At 36.9% G+C, this 26,394-nt stretch overlaps 2 protein-coding genes across 9 annotated transcripts in view; one reads left to right on the forward strand and one right to left on the reverse strand.

The window, feature by feature from the left end:
- The window catches only part of LOC117963590 (tyrosine-protein phosphatase non-receptor type 13-like), an 81,181-nt gene extending 61,974 nt beyond the window's left edge, over positions 1 to 19,207 (reverse strand). For all 8 annotated transcript variants that reach the window (XM_058991183.1, XM_058991148.1, XM_058991176.1 and 5 more), the window contains exon 1: positions 18,762 to 19,207. The gene's annotated coding sequence lies outside the window, so the exon portion shown is untranslated. The remainder of the gene's footprint in view (positions 1 to 18,761) is intronic.
- The window catches only part of LOC117962527 (mitogen-activated protein kinase 10), an 88,118-nt gene continuing 79,005 nt past the window's right edge, over positions 17,282 to 26,394 (forward strand). Inside the window, exons 1-2 of the mRNA XM_058991213.1 lie at positions 17,282 to 17,347; positions 18,012 to 18,085. Of these exons, the coding sequence (XP_058847196.1) occupies positions 17,338 to 17,347; positions 18,012 to 18,085 (84 nt within the window). The 5' untranslated portion in view covers positions 17,282 to 17,337. The remainder of the gene's footprint in view (positions 17,348 to 18,011; positions 18,086 to 26,394) is intronic.

Here is a 26,394-nt window from a genome sequence, read left to right on the forward strand (position 1 = left end):
GCTGGCTGGCTTAATGTTTTGTCCGACTAGACTAAGCTGCCCATAAAAAATGAATACAACATAAAAGATCATTTACACATTCACTTGTTTGTGCAGCTCTGTTGGGTAGCTTACTATATTGAAAAGCCATAACTCCAAACACTGATTGATGGAATCAGCTTGACAGAAGTGTGCATGGGTAGGTTCCCGTTTGTGTAGATGCTTATCTAGCCTTCCTCCAGCAGGAATCAGTAGAAACAGGAGAAATATTTATTCAGTTACTGCAGCGTATTTGTTATGCACATACTGCCAAGCATAAATTGATTTTTTTTATAGACTTAACCCCCCACCCCCACTATGAAAATAGAATTACTTCAATACAATGCATCTGTATCGATCATAAAAGTTCATTTTCAACAGTGGACTCCTGCTGGGGGTGGGGGGCACCAGGGTCAATAAATACCCCTAATGGTGTTTGACAGGTCCTGTGGGATCTTAAACACACAAGACCTGCATATGATAAAGAGCTCAACACCTCCTTCAGCACTGCCACACATATTAAAGAGTTTTGGTACTAAACTAAATAAATACAGTGCATGCAGTTTCAGCTGAAATGCTGATGAAAAGTGTAATGAGACTACTTACAAAAATATTTGTGAAAATCACATCCATATGTTCCTGGAAGACGTCGAGCTCAAGAAAATGCATGTGACATTCTTAGCAAAGAATTGTAATTTTGCCATCTAGGCAAGATTTTCTATACGGAGGTCATTTACTCCTTTATATTATAAATGGCCTCTAAAGTAAAGCTTTGAGATCAGCACCATATGTTTATATCATTTACTGTATACATCTATTTGCTTTTAAATGCAGTCCAGTAGTGTGTCATTTTAACATGTCATTATGCTAAAGACGAGGACCTTATAAAAGAAGCAACATAAAATTAGAGGTTTTGCTTGACAACATTAAAGAGATGGCAAAAAGACAGATAATCCCCTTTAGTGCTGACCAAAGCACAGAGACAGTTTTGCTGGTTTGCAAAATTACATTTTTGTCTCCTCCTCTAATCAGGAGGAAACATCTCACAAAAAAATAAAAAACACCAAGCACAACACACTTGCTTTGTGGAAAATACAAGAGTTACATTGTTTATAATTTATTGTAAAGTAGGTGTCTAAACCCAATGCTAATCTGCAATTAAAATATGTTCCTTATTTGCAATGGTTTAATACAAAAAAAAAATATCTTGTAACTTAACCAGAACATAAATTCAGCTTGACCTAATTTTTAAATCCATGATGAAGTGCGAGAGTTTCCATGGATGTAACCAAGTCGACACTATATTTCAAGCTCTTTAAACCAAACTATAAAACAGTGGTTTGTTTAACTTTTAAGATGCCATACCAGCTAATCGGTTTGATCCAGTAACTGAAATAAAAATACAAAAAACGGTGTGTCAAGTATCAACATCTTCAGCTATTGCCGGAGCACTGCCGCAGGAGATTCTCAAAGCGTAAACCTTTGCCTTTAATAGTGTCACTGGTGGTCTGCTGGATTCTTGCAAACTCTGTGCATTTAAATGTTACTGCATCACAGAAAATGTATTTTGAGGATGTCATGGATATATCCTGCATTGAAAACATTGTTTGCTTTGCATTTGGGTCAGACTAATTTAGTTAAAAGTCCCTCATGAACAAGTGGGAAATTATTTTTTTTTCTGGTTAAGAAAACAGAATGTGCTGTACTACAAACCATTTGAAAGTGGCTCCCAAGTCTAAGCACAACTGTGCCAAAATGAAAAAGGTCAGCTGGACAATGGCTTTGAAAACATGCCCTCTTGCATGTCACTTCAACAGTTTGCAATTTGGTTATTCAATATGAAACTTTGAATGTCTTCTTTACATAATCAAGTTCATCAGTAACATACTGTACATACCCTGCTTTTGCCATAAATACATGATTATACAAGCATTTACACATTCATTTTTTGTATTTGCTTTAGATAGTTTTAAGTGAAATAACAAATGTAACACAATCTAAATCATACTGTACTAAACACAGTTTTATGGCTCTAGATGATTGCTTAAAACTAAGGTGGCCTTATGTACCGTGGAACAGGTTATAAGACGGTATGGTCACGGCTCCCATTTGCTCCATAATACCATTAGACTAGCACTTTCATTCTCGTTATAAGGCTGAACAAAGAGCACAGCCTCACAATTATGGCTTGGAGAGCACTGTATGTGTTCTCTGTGCTTAAACATGTACCCTAAATTGCATTAGGATGGCAATGTGCCTAACACACGCCACCATCACTGAAATGAGTTTGGTTGAAAATCAGAAGCTGTCAGATGGGGATGGTGGTTGATTTTTATATTTACCAAATAGTTGTGACCTTATCTCAACTTCCCTTTTCTACCACAGACTTCATCTCATAAGACACGGGGCATATTATCCTTACATAACAATAATACAAGTAAGCAGTAAGGCAGGACAGGGTGTGTGATATACTCCAATATCACCATGGCAGAGTGCGTTGCAAGTCATGAGGCGAAGCTTCGGTTTCCTAAAAGGTCAACATTTACATAAAACTGGTTATTTTTATTGCGATAAAATGGCTGCCTTTTTAAATTCTAGTGGCGTAGGGATATCTACCAATGATTTGCCCCTTTTTGAAAAGAGGTGCCAACCCATGGTGATATTCTGTAATATCAACACCCCCATGCGACCTGTTTTGACCAATCAGCATTTAAAATACCCATTTTATAATAAAATGTAAGTTATTAACGTTAATGCAGTATTACTGCAAGCCGTTTAAAAGACTGTAGTACGTTTTGTACTGGTACTGTAATGGTGAGCCTATTGGACATTTTAAGCTAATGTCTTTTTATGACTCTTTACTAACTTTTTTTGTAAATGATTTTCTCTTAATGTAAATCATCTTTCATCCAACATCAAACAGTAGAAAAAAAAACAAACAACCTGAACGCTGGTCGTAACCATTCTTCAGGTGGTGCTCCAATCATTTAATGAATTTTATTGAGCTACTGTTTAAAAAACTGTAATAAATAGGTTTGTGATGCACAGGAACCCCCCCTCCTAACCTGTTTCAGTACTTCAACACAAAAAGCTTTTTCAACTTGAAGTGGAAGTTGCTAGCTTTTGCTGTGTGGCTTCCACAGGCAATGATGCAGTACATCACTGTGCATTCACAAAGGATAAACACACATTGGCTATGCTTTGCGATGAACAATCCAGTGCCACATGGTATTGAATTTTTAGACATTTAAGATTCAGGTTTCTTTTTAAAATACAGTATATACTGTGGGTTTAAAACGGATATTTAAACTATAGAGTGGGACATAATTCAGCTTCCAGTGAAGAAGACTGCTCCAAGTCACACACAGTGCAGACACAGCAAAACTGCCGTCAAAGGGTTTTCTTACTGCCTCCAAATTCGGGCAAAGAAAAGAATAGGTCATTATGTTCCACCAGTAGATAGAAATGAGTTGCTGTATTCTCTCCAGTCTCATGTGGGGGCTGTGAGAATATGTGGGTGGCGGTCTCCCAGGATATCCAAGCTTCTGATGAAAGGGACATTGAAACCTTTTTTTTATTAACTTGTGAACAGCAACTCTTAAACATGATCCGCTGCGGATGTTATGCACTCTATGGTATTCCCTGAGAGCTGCCTCAGCATTGCTTCCTTTGCTGTAAAAAAAAAAATAATAAAAAAAAATAAAAACCTTTACCAGTTCACCTCTCTGCATTGAGCCACCTTGTGAGTGACAGGACTATTTATACCCACAGTACTGTAGTATGGAAATACGCGGCAAAAACCACAGTGGCACCCCCTAGTGACAATGACGTAATTTGCGGGAGTTTGTAAAAAAAAAACTAATTGACTGTAAATGGCGTCACACACACCAGAGGTCGTTGTAACGCAAAATTTTGCATCCTAGATGCAAAACAAATCCATTGGACGGAAAAATATTTTGTCTTGCGTTCACGGGACGCACAGAATGGAAAGGGACGCAGACATGCATATTCGTGGTAATCTATTACACTGCAGCAATTACCGTAAAATACTTGTTTAAAAAAACCTGTTCTGCAATACAATAGCACTGATTAAGATACACTCCAGTCCTGTAGGTGGCAGCAATATGATTCATATTTGGCTTTGCCAGCAATATTAAGAATATTTACTTTTAGGCCCTGTCCACACTACATAACCGATCTCGAGAACCATACTCAAAAACGTTTTCATTAATCCAGGTCAAACTTTAGCGTCCACACTGAAGTACCGTTTCATGTTTAGTCAGGCGTAATGCGTACACTCACCATTATTATTAGAATAGTTTGGATACACTTCCTAGCAGCGCAATGAACATTGGAAATTAATACGATAGTATCCCACCATGCACTGTATTTTATTTTAAAATAATGTGTTATGCCCCATATTACCAGAGGTCAGTATTGCTATGAAATAAATCAAGTATTTTGGAAAAAGTAAATGCGAACACACACACACACACACACACACACACACACACACACACGTAGGGTTTGAAGTTTTTGGGTTTTATTTTTAATCAGGTGACAAATTTAGCTGATTCTGTTTCATAATTAAACTCCGAAAAAGCTGTTAATTACAAAACAATCTTTGCTTCTACCTTCATATCTTGCCTGAGCCTAATTCTGGTCCCTTTAATTTTATTTCAAACAGAGCTGACAAATTACGGGAATTGTTCATCCCCGATCCTACTTTTAACTCGCATTTCATTTTTGTAGTCGCCAAATTTAACGTTGTGCTTTTGTTATTTTCCGCACTAGCTTAACAGGGATACCCTTACAGATTTTTTTAAAGCATAACAATTAATACTTATTGCAGAGTGTACACTGACAGCAAGTCAGCTGTAAATCAAAGGTTTTTTGCTAAGCAATCAGCATCTTCAGGGGATTCTCATGAAGACTGCTCATCTGCATCTCAGCCATCTACTTCCAGATGGCAAGATGTACTGTGTGTGAAAGAGCTGCTGGGTAAAAGCAAAAAAAGCATATACGCATGGATGTACAGTTTTTCAAGAATCTTCGCTTAAAAGACACGGTGATGCTGTTGCTGTTATTGGAATGCAGAAAAATATTAAAACACACGCAGATGAAGGCAACAAACAGTGCTTAGAATCGTGTCTCTTTGTCATGCGAATGGTCTACTGTCAGTATATCTATACACAGACAGAGATTTTTTAAACTACTATATACCATAGAGTTTAATCATTCATAAAAATGTACCAAAATGCACATTCCTGGAGTTTATTAGCCTTCCATGTATATTTGATGGATGGGACGCAAAATTTGGGGCATGTGCGTTTCAGGAACGCATGAACAGAAAAGCTAGCGCGACCTCTGACACACACACACACACACACACACACACACACACACACGTAACCAACAGAAACCAAACAAAACCCAAATAGTTATTTTAATTCAAGCAATTTAGCTGATGAAACCAAGCATAAAAAAACCAAAACCAAAAGTTTATTATTTTTGAAACAAGATATTCTTAGTTTAGCTCTTTATATAATTAATATATATATATATATTAATATATATATATATATATATATATATATATATATATATATATATATATATATAGACACACACACACGCACACACACACACACACATACATATACATATACATATATATACACTACCGGTCAAAAGTTTTAGAACACCCCCATTTTTCCAGTTTTTATTGAAATTTAAGCAGTTCAAGTCCAGTGAATAACCTGAAATGGTACAAAGGTAAGCGGTAAACTGATAGAGGTTAAAAAAAAAAAAGTTTAGGTTACCAAAAACTGAAAAATAATGTACATTTCAGAGTTTATACAAAAAGGCCTTTTTCAGGGAACAAGTAATGGGTTAACAACTTACAGCTGTTCTGCAGCAATGGAAGTAAATTAAGCCTTGAAAGTTGATGCTAACAATTCCTACAGGTGTCCCAACTTTTGCTGATTACTTACAAACCCTCTGTCTGTATAAAAGCAGTGTTGGAACAGACTGTGTTACTATACCCTCTTAAGCATTACTTGGACAGTATTGTACTGCAGGAAGTAGTATATTGCTCTCATAATGGCGAGAAAAAGGCAATTAACAAAGGAAGACAGACAGACCATTATAACCCTTAAAAGTGTAGGTCTTTCCTTTAGAGAAATTGCAAAGAAAGCCAAGGTGTCAGTGAGTACAGTTTCCTACACCATCAAAATGCACTTGGAAACTGAAGGAAACTCTGACAGGAAGAGGTCTGGCAGACCCAAAGCCACAACAGAATCAGAAGACAAGTTTCTGAGAGTCAACAGCTTGCATGATAGGCGGCTCACAGGACAACAGCTTCAAGCACAGTTTAACACTGGTCGAAGTAAGCAAGTCTCAGTTTCAACTGTGAAGAGAAGACTTCGAGTTGCAGGTTTGACAGGTCGAATGGCAGTAAGAAAGCCATTGCTAAGATGGCAAAATAAGAAAAAGAGGCTTGCCTGGGCCATGAAGAACCGCCATTGGACTACTGAAGACTGGAAGGTCTTATGGACCGATGAATCAAAATTTGAAATCTTCGGTTCATCACGCAGGGTTTTTGTACGCCGTCGAGTAGGCAAAAGGATGGTTCCTCGGTGTGTGACACCCTGTCAAACATGGAGGAGGAAGCATGATGGTCTGGGGCTCTTTTGCTGGATCCAGAGTCGGCGACTTGCACAGAGTGAGTGGCACCCTGAACCAAAACTGCTACCACAGCATTTTGCAGCGCTATGCAATACCCTCTGGTATACGCCTAGTTGGTCAGGGGTTCATCCTACAGCAAGATAATGACCCAAAACATACCTCCAGGCTATGTCAGAACTACCTTAGTAGAAAAGAACAAGACGGTAGGCTTCAAATCATGGAATGGCCAGCACAGTCTCCAGACTTAAACCCCATCGAGCTGGTTTGGGATGAACTGGATAGAAGGGTGAAAGCAAAGCAACCTACAAGTGCAACACATTTGTGGGAACTTCTGCAACAGTGTTGGGAAGAACTTTCCGAACAATATTTGATTTCCATTGTAGAAAGAATGCCACGAGTGTGTTCAGCTGTTATATCTGCAAAAGGTTTCCTTTTGTTAAACAAAGCGATTCCATGATTTCTTTTTTTATCTCCAATTGTTTATTTCTTCTATGCTTTAATTTCAGAGTACATTGAGACATTAAACTGCGTAAATTTCAATAAAAACTGGAAAAATTGAGGTGTTCTAAAACTTTTGACCGGTAGTGTGTGTGTGTGTGTGTGTGTGTATTTATATTATATATATATATATATATATAAATATAAATATATATTAATTATATATAAAATGTGTTAGGTACCGGTATATAATGAAGACACAACAGACTTACGGTTTGTCTTGTGCTATTTGATGTCCATCATCAAAAAAGCTAATGGCTGAAACATGTTATGCTTTTAGTATTTGCAGCCTTTTATTTAAAACCAAATTAACAGCCAGTATAACAAAAACAACTCCCATTAGTTTATTTAAAACAAGAAAAAAAGGTTTAATTGGCAAAAATAAAAGCTTACTCAGCATTACACAAGTGGTTAAAAAAACATTTCCTTCCTGTCTGCATAAAATAATGATATACCATGTAAAAGGTTTCAGACACAGCTACAATTAAAGAACCTTGATTATAAGGTACTGGCTTGTCATGTTGCCAGGGTAGTAAGCAGCTTAAATTACACCATGCTCCTTCAAAACAGCCATGCAATAATCACTATAAAAAAAACATTCAAAAGTCTGCCAAGTACAGCTTAAGAGGTTTGGTATATAGTAGGGGTTTTAATATTGGCATTTTCTTTAAATCGATTAATCAACCCATCTGGACAATTAATTGATTAATCACACCCGTTTGCTATAATATGCAATTGTAGTGAAAGACAACTAAAAGTAACACTTGGTATTAATGCTATTTTTTGCAAGCATTTATTAATGACACCTAACAGTTGACAGGCAACTTTAACAATTTCACAATAAATAAAAATGTTTACTTGCATGTAATCTGAAGTTAGCCAAAGCAAGTCTTTTAATATAATACATAACATACTGTGTCATGCTTTACTGTAAATTAGCAGCGGTACTACGTACAACCAATACTGTGTTGAATATGTTGGCCTGTTTTTCGTATAAACTTGAAACTAACAGGCAATTTATTTTAGTTTAATTTAGTTAGCTGAGTGTCATAATTAAGACTTAAGACTATAGCTGTAAATGTACTGCCATGGTACAGATTTAAACTAATAGAACACATTGTTGAAAAGAAAAATCAACTTACTTGCGACACAGATGAGAAGATAAACTCATAGTACTGCCGTGAAAGGAAAGTACCGAAGAGCAAATCTTGCAACTTGTTACAATCACTATTCATAATTGTATTAACTTCATTACAAAAAACTAGTTAATTATTAAAATGCTGCGCTCTCATTTTCTCGTTCTTCATTCCACTTTTAAATGAGAAAGTAAGGACATGGAGGATTTAAAAGCCCATTTCATTGTTTCTCAAAGCCCCGTAAATGAAACAGATTTTATTATTATTACAGTGTTGTTATTACAGTATACCTGTGACTAGTCTTTAAATAATGTTAATGCAACTATGAATAGTAATTGTAATGTTTGTCCAGCTTATTTTTCTATTATAACTTTATTCAAGACTGTATTAAAGATTTGTTTAATAAAATGTTGCACCCGTTTGCTCGTTTTCTACATTCTGCATGCAGCAAATCCAGTTAATTTAAACTAAAAGCTAAGCCCCCCTCCCTATTTATAAACTGAAACAGAGGCGCTGAGCTACGATTGGTCTGAAACGACACAAGCTCTGTGGACGGGGTTGGTCAGATTAAACGTGATCCCTGCCTGGCTGGACAGTTGATCGAGTCAATCATCCTGGAGACCCACAGAGTCTGCTATTTACTCTGGAGCTTTTACAAATAGCAAGGAAGTCAGAAAAAAAGTATTTTCCAGTAGGGTCTTGGCGCCCCCCTAATACCTGAAAAACACATGGGCTCATGTCAGAATGTTGGGTATATCTCCCTATAACCCGTTTCCCATCGTCTTTTGAAGTACTCTCCTCCATCTTTCTCGATTTCTTTCTCATGCACTGCTTTTTGCTACAGCACATGGGTAGACTAGATTAATTGATCAATTTTTTTTTTTAATCGATCAACATCCACAGGCATCACTAATCGATTAATCTTTAATCGATTAAAATCCCCAGTATATAGCGATACATATATATTGAATTTGAAGACACAAGCATGAATGTATGTGTGTATGTATGTATAGGCCATTTACATTTTTGTCAATTTAGAAAGCCTATCATTTGTCTAACACCTTACCATTTGCTTTGTTTTCTACCTATGCATGAACTGTGAGAAGGGCAGCAGTGTGGAGTAGTGGTTAGGGCTCTGGACTCCTGACCAGAGGGTCATGGGTTCAATCCCTGGTGGGGGGACACTACTGTTGTGCCCTTGAGCAAGGTACTTTACCTAGATTGCTCCAGTAAAAACCCAACTGTATAAATAGGTAATTGTATGTCAAAATAATGTGTAAAAAAAATAATGTAATTGTATGTAAAAATAACGTGATATCTTGTAACAATTGTAAGTCGCCCTGGATAAGGGTGGCTGCTAAGAAATAAATAATAATAATAATAGAAGGGGCTGTAGCATTCTGTGGCCTGTGGTCCAGACCACTCAGCACTGTGATGTCACAGTGGTCCGGACCACTCCATGGGACCACTCAGACCACTCGCATGTAAGGCTATATTATGATTTCAGTTTTATTTTTCATTTTCCTTTAGGCTAATTATTGTTGCATTGTCTCATACTTAATGTACAGTAATATAATGAATGCAAATGTTTATATATTATAATAATAATAATAATAATAATAATAATAATAATAATAATAATAATAATAATAATAATAATAATTATTATTATTATTATTATTATAATAATAGGCTTGGGACCACTTCAACAGTTGCCATTCACTGCGCAGTGGTCCCCACTCGGGGCTGTTGTGTTTGGAGAACTGATTTTTAAGTTGTACTGTCAGAAATTCTTTTTTTCTAATTGGTAAATCTTTCCTTTTTAAAAAAACCTAACTTGCTGGTTAAGAAAGGGTCATATTTCTGTTACAGTTCATGTGCAAAATCATTAAATCTAAAGATTAACCGTTATATGTAGATTTACCAGCTCAGCGGTCAATCTATAAAATTGGGTTGGAAATGGTAGTTAATGAATGATACAGCATTTGAGGTCAATTCTGAAAAAGTAACAGAGAGCTTAATGGATTAATCTTTCTAAACATCACTGCATCCCTTCATGCAACAGTATTATTATTAAATCATTATTAAATCTTTTTTTTTATTCTTTTTTTTATTATTATTATTATTATTATTATTATTATTATTATTATTATTATTATTATTATTATTATTATTATTATTATTAATAATAATAATAATTATAATTATAATAATAATAATAATAATAATAAATGTGTTTAGCAGAGACCATGTATTAAATGTTTTGTCCTATATACAGACACAATCAGAAACAGATTTTATTTTAAATCAAAGTTTACCACAGGGCAAACATTAGGTATGGTAATAATGACATCTCTTCAGCAAAACTCATGCCTCTACTAAGTGTGATTTAGTATTAAGTTGAACTTATTTAGAAAAAAGCATAATCGAAGTGCACATAGATTCTGTGCTTTAGCTCCAACTCACTCCAAAGCCCATGCAGGTTCCTTTAGTTATAATACACCAGGTGCAGCATGCTAATACTAAAATAGATCTATGACTATTTGTTTTTCATTTCCATAGGTCTGTATGCCTTGTTGTAGTCCTTTTGAGAACTTGACTGTACACCAGACTCATAGATGTGGTTTAACAATTAAACACAAAAGCATACCTAGAAAACACTTGATTTACAATCCAGTACTGTCATAATTGTCATTTGGCAGACAGCAAATCCTGGATTATCCACTCTTCAGATTTGAAATACTTGGCGGATAACTGATTAAACCCTCTACAGCGTTTATGAGATTATCAATTGTTTACAGTAAACTGTAAAGAAAGATATAAAAAAACTCTGAAAAAACATTGATATAGCTTATTACCTTCATATTTAGTTTAAATCACAAAATGTTCTTTAAAATTCTGATTGTGGAAATACATCCAGTTTGCAAGAGGCTGTGTGGAGGCTGTGTGGTCCAGGCTGTGTGGTCCAGTGGTTAAAGAAACTGGTTTGTAAGCAGGAGGTCCCCGGTTCGAATCCCACCTCAGCCACTGACTCATTGTGTGACCCTGAGCAAGTCACTTAACCTCCTTGTGCTCCGTCTTTCGGGTGAGATGTAATTGTAAGTGACTCTGCAGCTGATGCATAGTTCACACACCCTAGTCTCTGTAAGTCGCCTTGGATAAAGGCGTCTGCTAAATAAACTAAATTTCAAGAGCACCTGTGGTTCTTACACTGGGGTCCACAGAACAACTATAACCCGAAATATATTATTGTGTAATCTGAATACAAGTATTAACATTGTGCAGCTCTGAACTTTTAAGGGAACAAAAGACTCGCTCGCTGTCATGCAAATTAAAGTGCTGATCCTGAAGAGGTCAAACATACCTAACTTCCAATTCAAATAGAAGGATGTCACTGTGCTCACACAGGGTATTGGTTGCAGTTATAACCCTCTTGGGAGTTTTATAATGCTTTTAGAAGAGCATCTTTACATTTGTTCCTACATTTTCAAGGTTTTTCAAATGATTTTCAGTTTTTATAATGAACCTGAAAAACATGTTTTACAATACTTTTATTATTATATATATTTTATTATTACTATTGTTTTTTTGTTTGTTTTTTTTTCAATTGAATGCAAGAGGACCATCAAGAGGATGGGGCTAGGTTATCTGGATGGTCTGTAGAAATTTTTTTTTTTTCTTTTTGCCCACTTTATCCCAATTCACATGATTTCTACGTAAACAAAATAATGACACTATTAGTTTAATCTTCCTGAAAGACCTAATCCAGTATTTGGCTGGATAGCACCAAAACAGCAATTAGCAGCCCGCACTGCCTCAAACATGCAATGTACAAAATCCCTGAAGGCTGACAGAAACCTAGTTTAGGGAGCACAGGATTTAGAGGGGATTAAAGTTGACCAAGCAAAATAATAGCTATCAAAATACTACTGTGTTTCTGATTTCAATTAAAATGTAGTCGGACTTTTTTGCTTTCATGGGAGAACAAGAGAGCTTGGAACACATAAAACCAATGGGTTGCAAAACCATTGCAAAAAAAAAACTGCAGCAGTTTCTTTATCCAAAAAAGTATGAAATGATCATACAGATGTGCGGTAACAAAGACTTGCACTTCACAGTGTACCTTGCAGACCATGACTGGAATTGTCGTTTGCAATGATGCTTTTATTTTGGAAACAAATTAATTCAGATTCAGCTCTGTTGTTAAATAAGTTACAGATTCCTACAGCAGTAGAGTAATTTAAAGCATACAAACATAAATCTTTCTGCTGAATGTACAAGTGCAGCAATGCATCTGGGGTGCAGTCAACATCAGCCCAACATTTTTACGAAAACTGCAACCCACACAAATCTAAGAGGCTGTGTCTTAATTGGTTTCACTTTGAATTGTAAATGAGCCCAATCAACACAGTGATCGTCGGCGCCTGGTTTCTGAACAGAGTTCAATCCAAATAATCAGTCTGTGCAGCTCTAACACACAAACTTAACACCTCACTAAGCATGTACAGTTTGTAATTCCAATATGGTGCTTTGAAGAACTTTAGCTTTTGTAGGTTTGTAAAAACAACACCAGTATCCTGAGGCACATTGAAGAAAGCTTTACCTCATCTACCCTCTTTAGTGTAGAGTACCTTTAACATTGCCCATAGGGATTTTACTTTAATTTCAAACATTACATTTTCCTCATTTTGGAATCTGTCCAATTGACCTAAATTGGCCACCGGTATTCTTGCTAACTAATTAGAACTTTTTAAATGTGAAAGTATTTTATAATAAGATTAGAATAAAGGATTAATTACATTCTATGTACCACTACAAAACAACATCCAGCTGACCCCCTTAGCCTAATTTGAATATTTCAACAGAACTTATCATGGAAAGGAAAGGCGGGTGTAGAGTTTCAAAACAATGACACAGAAAGCATGCAGAAAACAATTTTCTGGCTTGGTGTGCTTTACTGCACTGCCCCCGCAATTCAGAAACAGATCTATAACTGTTTGCACAGATATGGGGGGGTTTAATATGTAAACAGATTTTGTAGATTTTTATATTATATATATATATATATATATATATATATATATATATATATATATATATATATATATATAAAAATAAAAATCACACAGTTGGTCAAAAGTTTACATATCCCTATGGAAATTTATAATTTCAAAAAACGTATCAAACAAATAATTTTAAGAAAACTCTTTAGCAAAAGTTTTGCTTTTGTGGATGAGGAATAAAAGTTACAAGAAATAGATGTCTACAATTATTTTTTGCAAAACTCCAAAAATGCTAATTCAGAAGTATTCATACCCTTTGATGCTATGATAGTATTGTCAACAAGGTGCTAGAAACTTCAATATGATAATGCTGAACCTAATTCTAGAAAAGTCTAGAAAATGCTGGATTGTAGGCGAGTATAAAAGGGTTAGGCATAGGATGATTGCTGTCATTACCAATAAGTCAATATTGGAAAAAGTAAAGCGCTATCTGAAAACCTTAGGCAGAGCATTATTTACTGTCAAAGCTGGAGAAGGATACAAGATTTCCAAGCATTTGAGTATCCCACTTTCAAATATTGTTTCTATTATCAAGAAGTACAAGACTCATGGTACTATCACAACGCTCCCTCAGTCTGGCAGAAAGAAGGTTCTTTCACCAAGAACAAGTAGAAGAATTGTGAGGAAGGTTAATAACAATCCAAGATTGACTGCCAAAGATATTCAAAGTGAATTGGCTGCAAGTGGGACTGGGGTTTCCATTTCAACCATAGGTGGAGTATTGCATGAGGTCTCAATGGTCGTAGGCCAAGGAAAAAGCCACTCTTAGGAAAATGTCACAAGGACAACTGCTTAAAGTTTGCAAATCGGCATTTGAATGATCGATATGTGTTCTGGTCAAAGGTTTTGTAAAGTAATGAAACACAAATCTAGCTATTTGGGCAAGCTGATAGTTGTTACGTTTGGCGAAAGTCTGGCGAGGCATACAAAAAGAACACCATGGAGCATGGAGGTGGTAATGTCGAGCATGGAGCTGGTAATATCCTTCTATGGGGCTGTTTTTCCTCTAATGGCACAGGAAATTTAGTTCCAATACATGGTAAAATGGATTCCATAGCATACCAAAAGATACTGGCCAATTATCTGAAACCCTCCGCTACAAAAATTGGTTTAAAAGCACAACTGGACGTTCCAACACGACAACGATCCAAAGCACACATCAAAATCTACTTCAGGGTGGTTAAAGAAGAATAAAATCAAGGTTCTGGAATGGCCTTGTCAAAGTCCCAATATAAATCCGATTGAGAATCTTCAGTATGAGTTAAAGAAAGCTTTGCACAAGAGAAGTCCTCGGACTTTGGATGAACTGGTACAATTTTGCGTTGAAGAATTGACAAATATCCTAATCGTTTAAAAGAGGTTATTAATGCTAAAAGGTGCCTCAGCTAAAGGAAGTGAACAAAACAATGGAAACACCTGGGTAAATGAGGGACACCAAGTATATTGAAAGCAAGGGCTTCCACACAGCTGTGGCATTAATTAAGCAAGTAACATCCCAGCATGCTTAGGGTCATGTATAAAAATGCTGGACAGGCCTGGTTGCCTAGAATTATGGCTAGCATGGCTGCAAGAGGAGACCTTAGTGACTTTGAAAGAGGGGTGATTGTTGGGGTGCGTTTGGCAGGAGCTTCAGTGACCAAGACAGCTCAACTTGCTGATGTTTCACGAACAATGGTGCCTAAGGTGATGTCGGCATGGAACTCCGAGGGAAAGACATCATCAGCAAAGGGCAACAGTGAGCGGAAGCGCATACTCCAGGATCGTGATATCTGTGCATTAATTCGAAGTGCAAGGCAAAACAGACGAACAACTGCAGATCAATTGACTGCAAATTTCAACCTGGGCCACAGATACCAGTGACCCAGCGCCCTATTAAGTGACTTTACATTGGTGTTTCCATTTTTTTGTTCACTACCTGTAGCTATTAATTTCATTTTCCTTGTCCGTGTATGAATACTTTTGAATTTGCATTTTTGGAGTTTTGCAAAAAAATTGCTGAAATAAATTGTAGACATCTATTTCTTGTAACTTTTTTTTCCTCATCCACAAAAGCAAAACCTTTGCTTAAAAAGATGTTCCCTATAATTATTTGTTTTCAAGAAATTTCTAGAAATTATAAATTTCCATTGAGGTATGAAACATCTTTATATTATGTTGAATAATATACAGAAATATCCACCTTCACTGGTTCTCACTCTCTGCCACCCATTTGTGCTAATAAGGAAGTTGCTATGGGGACCGTGACACGTATAGCTAGGAATTGCCAAACGACCTACTCTCTGATTACTCTCACTGTTCCCAATCAGAATCACACACCCGAAGCTGCCTTGGAGAGAGAGAGAGATATGAAAGATTGTTGGTTAGTTAGTCATGCTGTAAATCAGCATTTTTATGTTGGGTGTGCAAGGAGAATGGCTTGAAATAAGCAAGCCACACACACACATATGCACACACGCTCATTATTGGCTTCCAGATAGTTTAAGACAGCTAATCTAAAGGCTTTTATACTCGGTCACACACTTCCTAATGTAATTGAATTTGTTATCACCAACTAGTCTACCTGTTTACTGTTTATTTCAAATGAAGCACTCATTTTGATGGGTGGTTGATGGGTTTGATGTGTGGTTGATGGGAGACCAAGGAACCAGGGAACTCCAGTTGCTGACAGTACCCGAAACAGCGGTCATATTTAGCTGTCCACGCGCTCTGTAGGTTTGCGAGTACTAAGAGACCGGTTGGTGCCATCTCAGGATAGCTTTGAAAAAACTCCCTCAGAGCCTGTGTTCTGAGATGATTGCCAGTAGAAAACTAGGCAACTGTTGTCAATTGTCTAGTTCTGGACCAATAATGGGTGGTGTAAAAAAAAAAAAGAAAATATTAGAAAAGAAAAAGAAAATATTACAAATGCTTCTAGGCTGCCAGGTTGATCCAGCTTTTGATTTTGTCAGTGAGAGAAAAGACAAATATCTCGTTCTTGGAGTGATCTGTTAAGAATATTTCAACAATCAAAAATATCTGCCATGAAACCATGCAAAGCCATCCATTTACACAAGCTTTTCGGTTTTTTTTTGTTTTGTTTTTTTTTTACTGCTGATCGGGTCGTTGTTGTCGGTACTTCTTTTGCTGCAGTACCACTCGATTCCCCTTCATTACTCCTGTTTCAAACACTTTTCTTCAGAAAACTGTCAATTGTTTGATATTTATAAAACAACTTTTTGAACTCCCATCACAACAAAAAATCATAGACTACAGAAGCGCATCCCGCGACATGGCAAGTTCGTTGCTAGGTAACCATTTCAGAACTTTCAGACAAAGGCAGGTAGGGCGAAGGACTCATTGGGAGTACAACTGATTAAAAAGTGGCAATAATAATAACACAATAACGTACCTGCTTCATAAACTAAAATGTTTATATCTTTATTTTGCAGGTATTCGACACAACTTTGTTTTGACACCTCCAGCTTTACACTCCTCCCTTTTCTATTTTGAGGCCACACCGGAAATCGACAGCTTGAGACTAGTTTGACAGATAACCGTTTAACCTATTACATCCCTAGTTAACAATGGGCACAACACTTAAAGATGAACATAGTAATTGTCAGTTGTATCAATACATATTTTTAATTGTATTCAATAAATAAAAACAATAAAAAAGAGTATCTTAACTTCTTTGGTCCTGCATTGTGTACAAACAATAAAAAGGTGGATACATTAAAGTGCAAATCTTTAGTGGTGATGGATACAATTACACATTCCCATTTAAATAAAGCAGACATTATCCAATCACAAATGTCTGGAGAAGTACATTTAACACACATGACTGCAGATTACATAAACAGCAGAACAGTTTAGAAGTTAGATGTAGTGAATGTGAATGGTGTACTCACACTGAGATTAAATCATTGTGTAATCAAAGACACTGACAATGAACTACCATGCTTGTGGGTATGTATATTAAAAACCATTCAAATGAACTGGCTACTGAAAAAAAAAAAAGTTTACACTTGTGTCCTTATAGGTGCATTCTTATTCAGGTTCCACTCTAAAAGGGGCCTGGCAGTTTGCAAATACAGTGCAGCCCTGTGCTAAAAAAAAACACATATGCATAGTATATATATTTTTTCTTCAGATTTATACCTTTAAAATGTAAGTCATTATAAAGACGTTGTGGTAATATGCAACATTCCACTGGATGTATGTTAAACAGAAGAAAGGCATGGCTTTGTTTTGTGAACTGCTGCGCTAAACAATTCCACTAAAATGAATCACAACAAATCTACTGCCAAAAGTATTTTTTCTGCTGGCCGGCTCTGTTCCTCAACAGCTTTTAAGTATCTTAAAGCAAAATGTTCTATTTAAATATCACTTTTTTTTTTTTTTTTTTTAAATCAAATATTACTCTATTATGAAAACTGACCAGTAGTTTGTTGAATAAATTGGAGTAATAAGTTTCTATCGCCTGGTTAATCCGATGTTTCTTTAACTACAAACAGCAGTTTAGATAAAACATTTCACATTTTAAAAGCAGATCTGCAACACGGGACACAAACAGATGGTCATTAACATTTACGGTTGCTTTCTAGTTTTTTTTTTTTGTGGATTAACAAAGGGAGACCACTAAGAATACTCAACCCATTCCACCTAGAAAATCATGGGGACTGTTCCAAGTTATTCACTTTCCAGGTATGTGTTTCTACAGGCAATAACAGGACACAATTGCAGACTGTGTAATTGCATGACCTGCTGTACACATGGAGACGTGTTGGAAACAAAACACTTTCAGGGAAAGTTATAGATTATATTTATATTTAAGCACTTAAGACACTGGTTTGGGAAACACGTATGTCATAGGAACCGAAGACAACTATTATGAATGACTGGTGTGGTAATAGTACATTTTGTACTAAATACATGTCTCGATCTGGTCCAGTTCAGCCACGAGCTGAACACTTCAGTGTTACTAAAGTTACAAAACAACCGTTTGTTTTTTTCAAGACTCCAAGCTGAGACACCACACAAATCATGATTATATAGTGACCAATGTTTTCACACACAGCCACAACTTCAACACTACAGCACACTTATCAAAGCGCAAAAATAACATAAAACGAGTAAGATAAAATAAAAACACACCCTTTCATTGCGGTTAATGCAGATTAACAAAATACACATATGTGTTGTCACTGCTGTGTATCTGTTAAAATTTAAGTTTGAAGTTTCTCTTGTAAACAATAGGCTACCAAATACCATTCACATCTTACCGGAGTTTCAAGCATTCTGTTTGTCTCACGCCAAAAATAAATAAATAAATAAATAAATAATAATAATAAACAATTACGTGCAGTAAACTCAAACTTACCTTATTTTCAAGTGTTTATATAATCCACAATCAAACTAAAAACGGCTGTACTTTCTGCTACAATGGCAGTGGCTGCGCAGAGGGATGAGACACAGCATCACTTCTTAAAAAGGGAGAGCGCGGGGTTGTGAAATCAGCAACAGGTTTCTTTCAGAAGATCGAAACTCACCCCCATAACCGTATCCCACAAACAGTCAAAACGATCCTTGTCCGAATTAAAATATACACCGAAGCCACCTTTATCCGAAAGGTTGCAAATTGTGGTTCTATTTTATTCGCATTAGATAGGCGTGTCTATGTGCTTCGAGGTTGTAAGATTGTTAGATTGTAACCAGTGTTACATCAAGCGTTGTTCTTCTCTGGCTTGGGCCCGGCTGGAAGTGTAACTAGACACCGCACTCCAGCAGTTGATTGGCTCAACGCGGTAAGCAGGAACACAGGGTAAGAGGCGTTTCTATAGAAACCCCCGTCTGCAAGACAAATAGGAGGACACGTTTTGTGGGATGAGCTTCTTCCTTGAGGCTGTCTTGTGGTAAGCTATTCAGGTAAAGCCATTAGCGTGGCTTATAAATTAAATGAGTTATGGTGGAAAACGAAAGAACAACCCAGTAGGCTAATGTTCAAAACAGTCAAATCGTTCTTTACGTTTGCCTACATAATTCTCAAGTATCGATTGACGTGGCAGGGTTTTGGTAATAATACCTGTACGAGTGTATTACGCGCCCGCGGTATCTTACCACTATGTGCTTAATTGTTTTACATGGACTTTTTTTTTAAAATTCTAGGCCTAACCATGTTCAACATAATAACTGTTACTAGGATATGCTAACAATATAATTAATGTACCAATACGTGTTTCCTAAAAAAATTATACAGTTAATTTATAGCATCTTACACCACCAAGTTGCAGCAAGAGTAGTAAGCATGTATGCATGATGTTTAGAGCATGGTTTTGGACAGTGTATTTTAAAGGTGGAATAAACAATAGTTAACCTTCCTATTTATTGTTTTTTTTACAAAAATAACTAAAAACTTCAGGTTAAAAAAAAAAAAAAAGTTATGTGTCAGACTGTCAAAAGTCAAACTGTGGTAGACGTACCCCAGCGGTACGCAGGAAAAACTGTGTAATGGCGGACATTTTTGGCATTTTCGTAAGACTTGCCATACTCAGACAAAGCTTTCAACGCATTGCGAATTCCTTTTAATTTCTGGCGTGAAACGGCACGTGACGCTAGTTATTTTCACAAAACAAAAAGAGAGGCTGTGCGGTGCAAGACAATAACGCATCAACGGGACAGTTGGGCTCACCGCCCTGGCGCGCACGTTTTGCAAACCTCCAGAGGTACCAATGAGAACAAAGATACACAAGAGACAGTGACGTACGGAGCCCTCACCACCAATCACCATACTTTATATTTAGGCCTTAACCTTATGGTCACGTGCACATTCTTCTAGGGTTTGTAAGCATTTTTTTTACATTTTGTCACAATTTGCAATTCTATTTTAAATCCTCCGTATCTTAACTGTAATACAGTACATATTTAAATCTCGTAAACGGAGTAGTTGGGGTGGGTTTAAGTATTCAGAACGAAACAATGATATATACACGTCAGGAAGGCGGGACATTGCCCAGCAGTGAAGTGAATTGAATAACCATTTCCAGTGTTTTCCCGGTGTTTATTGGCTATACACCGATTTATTTATTCAAGTATTCACCGAAAGAGAAACAAAAAAACAGTGACTTCCATGTTCCAAATGTCCACTGAAAAACGTGAAGCACAAAACACATTACATTTTGACCTGACAGAGGCGTTTGTTAGCGGAAATATCCCTCTTGAAAAATTGACAACTAAAAAGTAACGTAAATTCTTCAGTGAGTGTATCAAATGGTGGAGCGATTCCTTTATCAGGCCATCTGAGACATGAATACTTACCTAAAGTTGCTGAGTATCACAAGCAGGAGATTATGGAATTGGTAAAACAGTCTGGTTGTTTGTCAGTGGTCACTGACGGGTCGACTGATGCCCAAGATCAGTATGTGTTACACATTGTATTTGTTTTGCAAGGTCTAAATGGTGAACATGCATCTGACATAGAACTGAAAGCTTTCCTTGCAGATACACTTTACCTACAGGCTGTTAATTACAACACCATTTCACAAGTTATTGTGCATAGGGCCCCCAAAATATGGGTTAGCGTAGGGCACCGTCATCCTTTATCCGGCCCTGATTCTAACAGTACATTTCAACCAGAATCTATCTAATACTGTATTGTATATCACCTTAAATATCATTTTCTGCCGATCCACTGTGAAAAGGATAACAATGAGTTATAGAGCAGCTATGCATTCAGGTACCATTCTAAAACTAGTACAATGTGCCGCCACACTTTTTTTGGTGTTTGAATTATATTCTGTGAGAACCGGGTTCAAATGAAACACAGGAGTCAGCGTGCAGTCAAAGATTTTTTATTTTCTCTCTCTATTTCTCTGGTTTCTAGCTCTTCTGTCGACTGCTCACACACATAATAACCAGCCGGCAGCGCAGTGCCCATTTTAATAACCGTAGCTCCACCCATGCCCCACGCACAGATACGAAGGAAGGAGAAGAAAGTAGAAAGCATTCATTAATATTACTATAGGGAGTATGTGCTGTTTTTGTAAGTCAATGTGCATACAGATACTAAAAAAAATAATAAAAAAAGTTTCATCTACCAAATCCTTTGTGACCCCCAGTTTGAGAACCCATGCTTTAGAGCAGGGGTGCACAGTTCCGGTCCTGGAGGGCCGGTGTCCCTCCTGGCTTTTGTTCCAACCTTGCCCTAAATTACTTAATTGGACCAATTATTACCAATTATTGGTCTAATTAAGTAATTTAGAACACAGTTGGAACAAAAGCCAGGAGGGATCCGGCCCTCCAGGACCAGAATTGTGCACCCCTGCTTTAGAGCATACATGTATAAATAAAGTTACCTGGGCAGGAGCAATATTAATAGTCTCTTCTGAAAGTCAATCCCTCATTGCTGTCTCGCTGTCGTTTAATTTCTTCCATTTTCCACCTTCTGTGGCAAACAAGACATTTCCCTTTGACTCATCATGGAGTCAAAAAAGTGGAAGACATATGGAGCATATAGACCAGGGGTGGCCAACCCTGGTCCTGGAGAGCCACAACCCAGCAGATTTTAGATTTTAATCACCAATTTCAAAAGACTTTAATTTTGACTAGTTAAGCAGTATTTTTTCAATTTAAGTAGTATTTGTTCAATTAAGTAATTTAGAGATCATTTGGAACAAAAACCTGAACACCCTGCAGCTCTCATGGACCAGAGCTGACCACTCCTGATTTAATTGAACACATTAACTTGCTAAATTGATCAACAGCTGGCATTCTTCAGAAATGGATGATTTAAGGATTACCTATAAAACCTGCTAGATTGTGGCTATCAAAGACCAGGGTTGTGGGGCTAATAAAACTTTGAAATCCCACAGTAAAACACTCCCGTGGCCACTGTTCCTGTTCATTGCCCAGCCACGAGGGGCTGCCCCCCCCTTGCCCCACAGCAAATGACACCCCTGGAAGGAGATTACCCCTCAAAAACATTGTTGTTTTTCATTTGTCATGGATACTATTCTGCATGAATTTTAAAACAAAAAACAATGACATGCCAGCCCTGTCACTATCTTGTTTGAGATAGAATGGCACAATAATTGAAATAACTTTCACCCACAAGCAGGGCCAGATTAACTCATAGGCTAATAAGGCTATAGCTTTAGGCCCTCATATTTTGTAGACCCTCCATTCCATATTGAATTAACAGCTGAGTGATGGTAGCGTGGCCATCGGAATTTTTTTGTCTCATTAGATATTGCTTTGTACAAATAGACGACATTAGCGACACAAATTGTAGCACCCTCATGATCAGTTAGCAAACTACTCACTTAGTATTCAGCCTTCACTAGTTGAACACTCTCTCTTCGGCAGCACCCCATTTTTCAAGCCATTTCAATCTTGACTCTGCCTGCGTTTTCATTTCCTTTATTTTGGCGATCGCGTTTGCTTGCTTCATTGTATATAGAGCTATTTATTTCTAGTTTACTGTATAGATATTTTACATTCTGAAGATTTTATTTAACCGTATTTGTAATCATAATTTTGGAACCTTGTGGCCAGACGAATCCATTCTTCGGAAGGCAAGGTAAATTTCCATGTTTTTATTATGTTTATTTTAAGATTTTCGAATCTTTATGTTAAAAGTTAACGATTACTATAATAAACCATTTAATAGTTTTTATTTTTATGATTTAAAAAAATAAAATCAACATTTTCTAACAACTAAATCACCGGAAAATGCTATGAAGTTGTAGATCTTGTAAAGTTTAATATTTTAAGATATTTACAATTTTTGTGTAGGACTAACCGTTTTCAAGAAAATCGTGATTGAAATTTTCATAGCTGTGTGTATAATACCTGTATAGCCCTTTACATAAAATGTGATTATTTAAACTTCTTTTGCGTATAGAATTTAAAAGATTTTGCTAGCAATACCTACTATTAATAAATAGATGTCTTCCCTTATTAATAAACTGTGGAGTGAGTATTAATTGAGATAATTTCAGTTTTCAGTACATGATACATGATGCCTTCATAATTTCTTTTTGCAATATGTAATACATACTTAGGCCCTTCCCTCCTATTAGACTTAGGGCCCTCATAACCTTAATCCAGCCCTGCCCAAAAGCCTCAAGTTCTACATTGTTCTACATTGGATTCCTTTGTAAAAGTTGACCACAATATGTTTGCCTTTTACCATGCTTTTCATATGGTTATACTATGCATTTACCAAGGAAAAAATGAACAGAATATACACTAACCTACTTCCATAATTTCCCTATGTAAAATAAACTCGAGTAGTAGTTGTTTGCTGCTGTGGGATATTTCCCTACATTATAATTGTCAGTGTATTTTCTACATAAAATTAAATGCTCAAATGATGCTTTAATAACCAAATATTTAAATTAAGTTACCTGGGTATGTTGACAATGATAAGTTATACACATTTTTTTAAGATTAATTAATTAAGGGGCTCACGAGTGGCGCATCCAGTAAAGGCGCTCCGCGTGGAGTGCAGGATGCGCCCTATAGCCGGGAGAATGCAGGTTTGAATCCAGGCTATGTCATTGCCAACCGTGACCGGGGTTTCCCAGGGGGCGGCACACAATTGGCTGACCGTCACCCGGGTAGGGAGGGCTTAGGTCGGCAGGGCAATGCACTGTTCACCGCGCACCTGTGACCCCTGTGGCTGATAGGGCCTGCGGGTCTGCAGTGGAGCCATTCAGATCTGTGTTGTCCTCCGGCACTATAGGTCTGATGGCTTCGCTGTGGATCTGCAGTGCGAAAAATGACGGCTTGGCAGAACACGTTTCGGAGGATGCGTGTTTCAGCCTCCGTTTCCTGAGTTGCTGGGGGGTTGCAGCGGTGAACCGGGATTAATAATGACACAATTGGTGATTCCAGATTGGGGAGAAAACTGGGGTAAAAATCATTGGCAATGACTACATTTAAAAAAATATATAAAAAAAAGTTTCATTAATTAAAATCATGCACCAACTGACTTCACTGTACTCAGCACTGAGTCTCTGAGGTACACTGCCCGATGTGATCGTCGCATAACACACTAGCCGATGAAAAATATTAAACATGTTTAAACTTTGCAAGCCGACTGAAATCAATCAATTACAACACAGTTTTTCAGTCATGTGGGGAAGTGTGTTTTTTCGATGCGATTTTACAGGATGGATGTTGAAGCCGGGCACTGCGCAAAGTAGCTTGGGCATGAAAACACAATAGTAGTTGTTGTTGACTAACTTTATGAATTGTTCAGTCTCTCAACCAATCAAAATGCTGGATTCACAAAGATTTCTATTTGTCTTTTTTTTTTTTGCGAAGAGTGTAATTTCGTTCATTGATAAGGACATCACAAAGTAACTTGTATCTTATAATTAAAACAAGTAGAGACAATATAATATGCATGTTCTGTACTGCTGCTGCTGCTGGCAGGAAGTTTGCAAGCTGAATACACCAGCAGTCAATCAATGCTGGCCTGAGTGATCAGTGGTAATGCTCATGATGCTCTGTTGGAGTGAGAATTTGCTGTTGCTTTATCTTGCTGCTGCCACTGTTTGCTCCATTCATGGCTTGTTGTAGCATTCTGAAGTGCAAACAATGTGAGGAATAGTATTCTGGAATTAATCCGCGAACAATCCCTATGTGAGTTAACAGACTGAAACCACATACTAGGAGATGTAAGAAGAACACTCAACAATCTTTCTTGGTGACAGTTGTGGTGAACCCTAACCCCAGTAGAAACTGTCGCCCTAATCACCCGCAAAATGTTGTTGCTCAGCGCAAGCCTTAATGCCAAAGTAAAATCAAATGAGGTTAATGCATTACAAACTCCTCCTTGGAAGCATTCCACTGAGCCTCGTGATGTATGGCAGCAGTTCCTTCAACAACCTCTTTCATCAACACGGCCCTATCTTTGATCGGACAAATCCTTCAATGGAAAAATACACAGGCACAGGCATTACGTGATCTATGCAAACAAATAAGGTAATTCCTTATATCCCTTCTGGTCAATGTTTTATTACTTTTTAGAAATGATAATTGTGTGAACTCTATGGAGTTTGAGAAGTTGCCCTGCCATAACTTAAAAAAACCCCCCAAAAAACATATATGCATTACATAAATGAAACAAAAGCTGCTCAACTCCTGGTATTATTTAAAATGTAAACAAAACAGGAAGAGTTGCTACATGGGTTATCTTTCAGATCGGTGGTGAAAACAGTTTGGTGTAAAAAAAAAAAAGAATGTCAAACAAAAACAGATTAAAGAATGAAAGCCATATAATATCTATGCAACCACTCATTTCTTGTACATGACTTAACCAAAGCTGAAACACATCTGATACAATTTTGTGTACTTGTTTAGTGTAGATATCTAATATAACTCAATCGGTAAGTTTTATATATATATATAAAAATCATCATCAAAGCTATCATTATTATATCAAGGAAACAGCCATTAAGAAAAGAACACTTCATATTATGATTAAAATGTAATGATCGCACAAACAATGATTTCTCTTTCTGTACCATCCTAGAAAAAGCTATGAGTGTAGCAATCAGCACTGCAGGGAAATCATGTTTCCTTTAGTACAGGAAGCAATTTTCTCCCAAAGACTTCCTCTCGGTATTTGGTCTTGGTGTTTCCACTGCCAGAAATACACTGCATATATACCTCTAGGGTTCCCCCTTGTGGTATTTACTGCTCGCTTGCTTTTCAGTTGCCCTGCTGTAACTAAGGGAACACAACATTACCAACATTTTTAACAGAACTCTTTTATTTGTTATCTTGATTTTCTTGTGTGAATATCAATTTATTCATGAAGTAACAAATAATATTCAGTGTTTACTGGGGGGCTGGAGAGAAATGCAGAGAGTAGATACAATATTATCATTGAACAATCAATTACAATGTAGCTGTAAACTGTGTGTTTTACTAAACCAACAACTTTAAAAATGTACATGGCAGACCAAGGTGGTGACAGAATTGAGGAACAATATATATTACCCTTT

The sequence above is a fragment of the Acipenser ruthenus genome, chromosome 2 (assembly GCF_902713425.1).
Source record: "Acipenser ruthenus chromosome 2, fAciRut3.2 maternal haplotype, whole genome shotgun sequence".
Classification (NCBI taxonomy): domain Eukaryota; kingdom Metazoa; phylum Chordata; class Actinopteri; order Acipenseriformes; family Acipenseridae; genus Acipenser; species Acipenser ruthenus.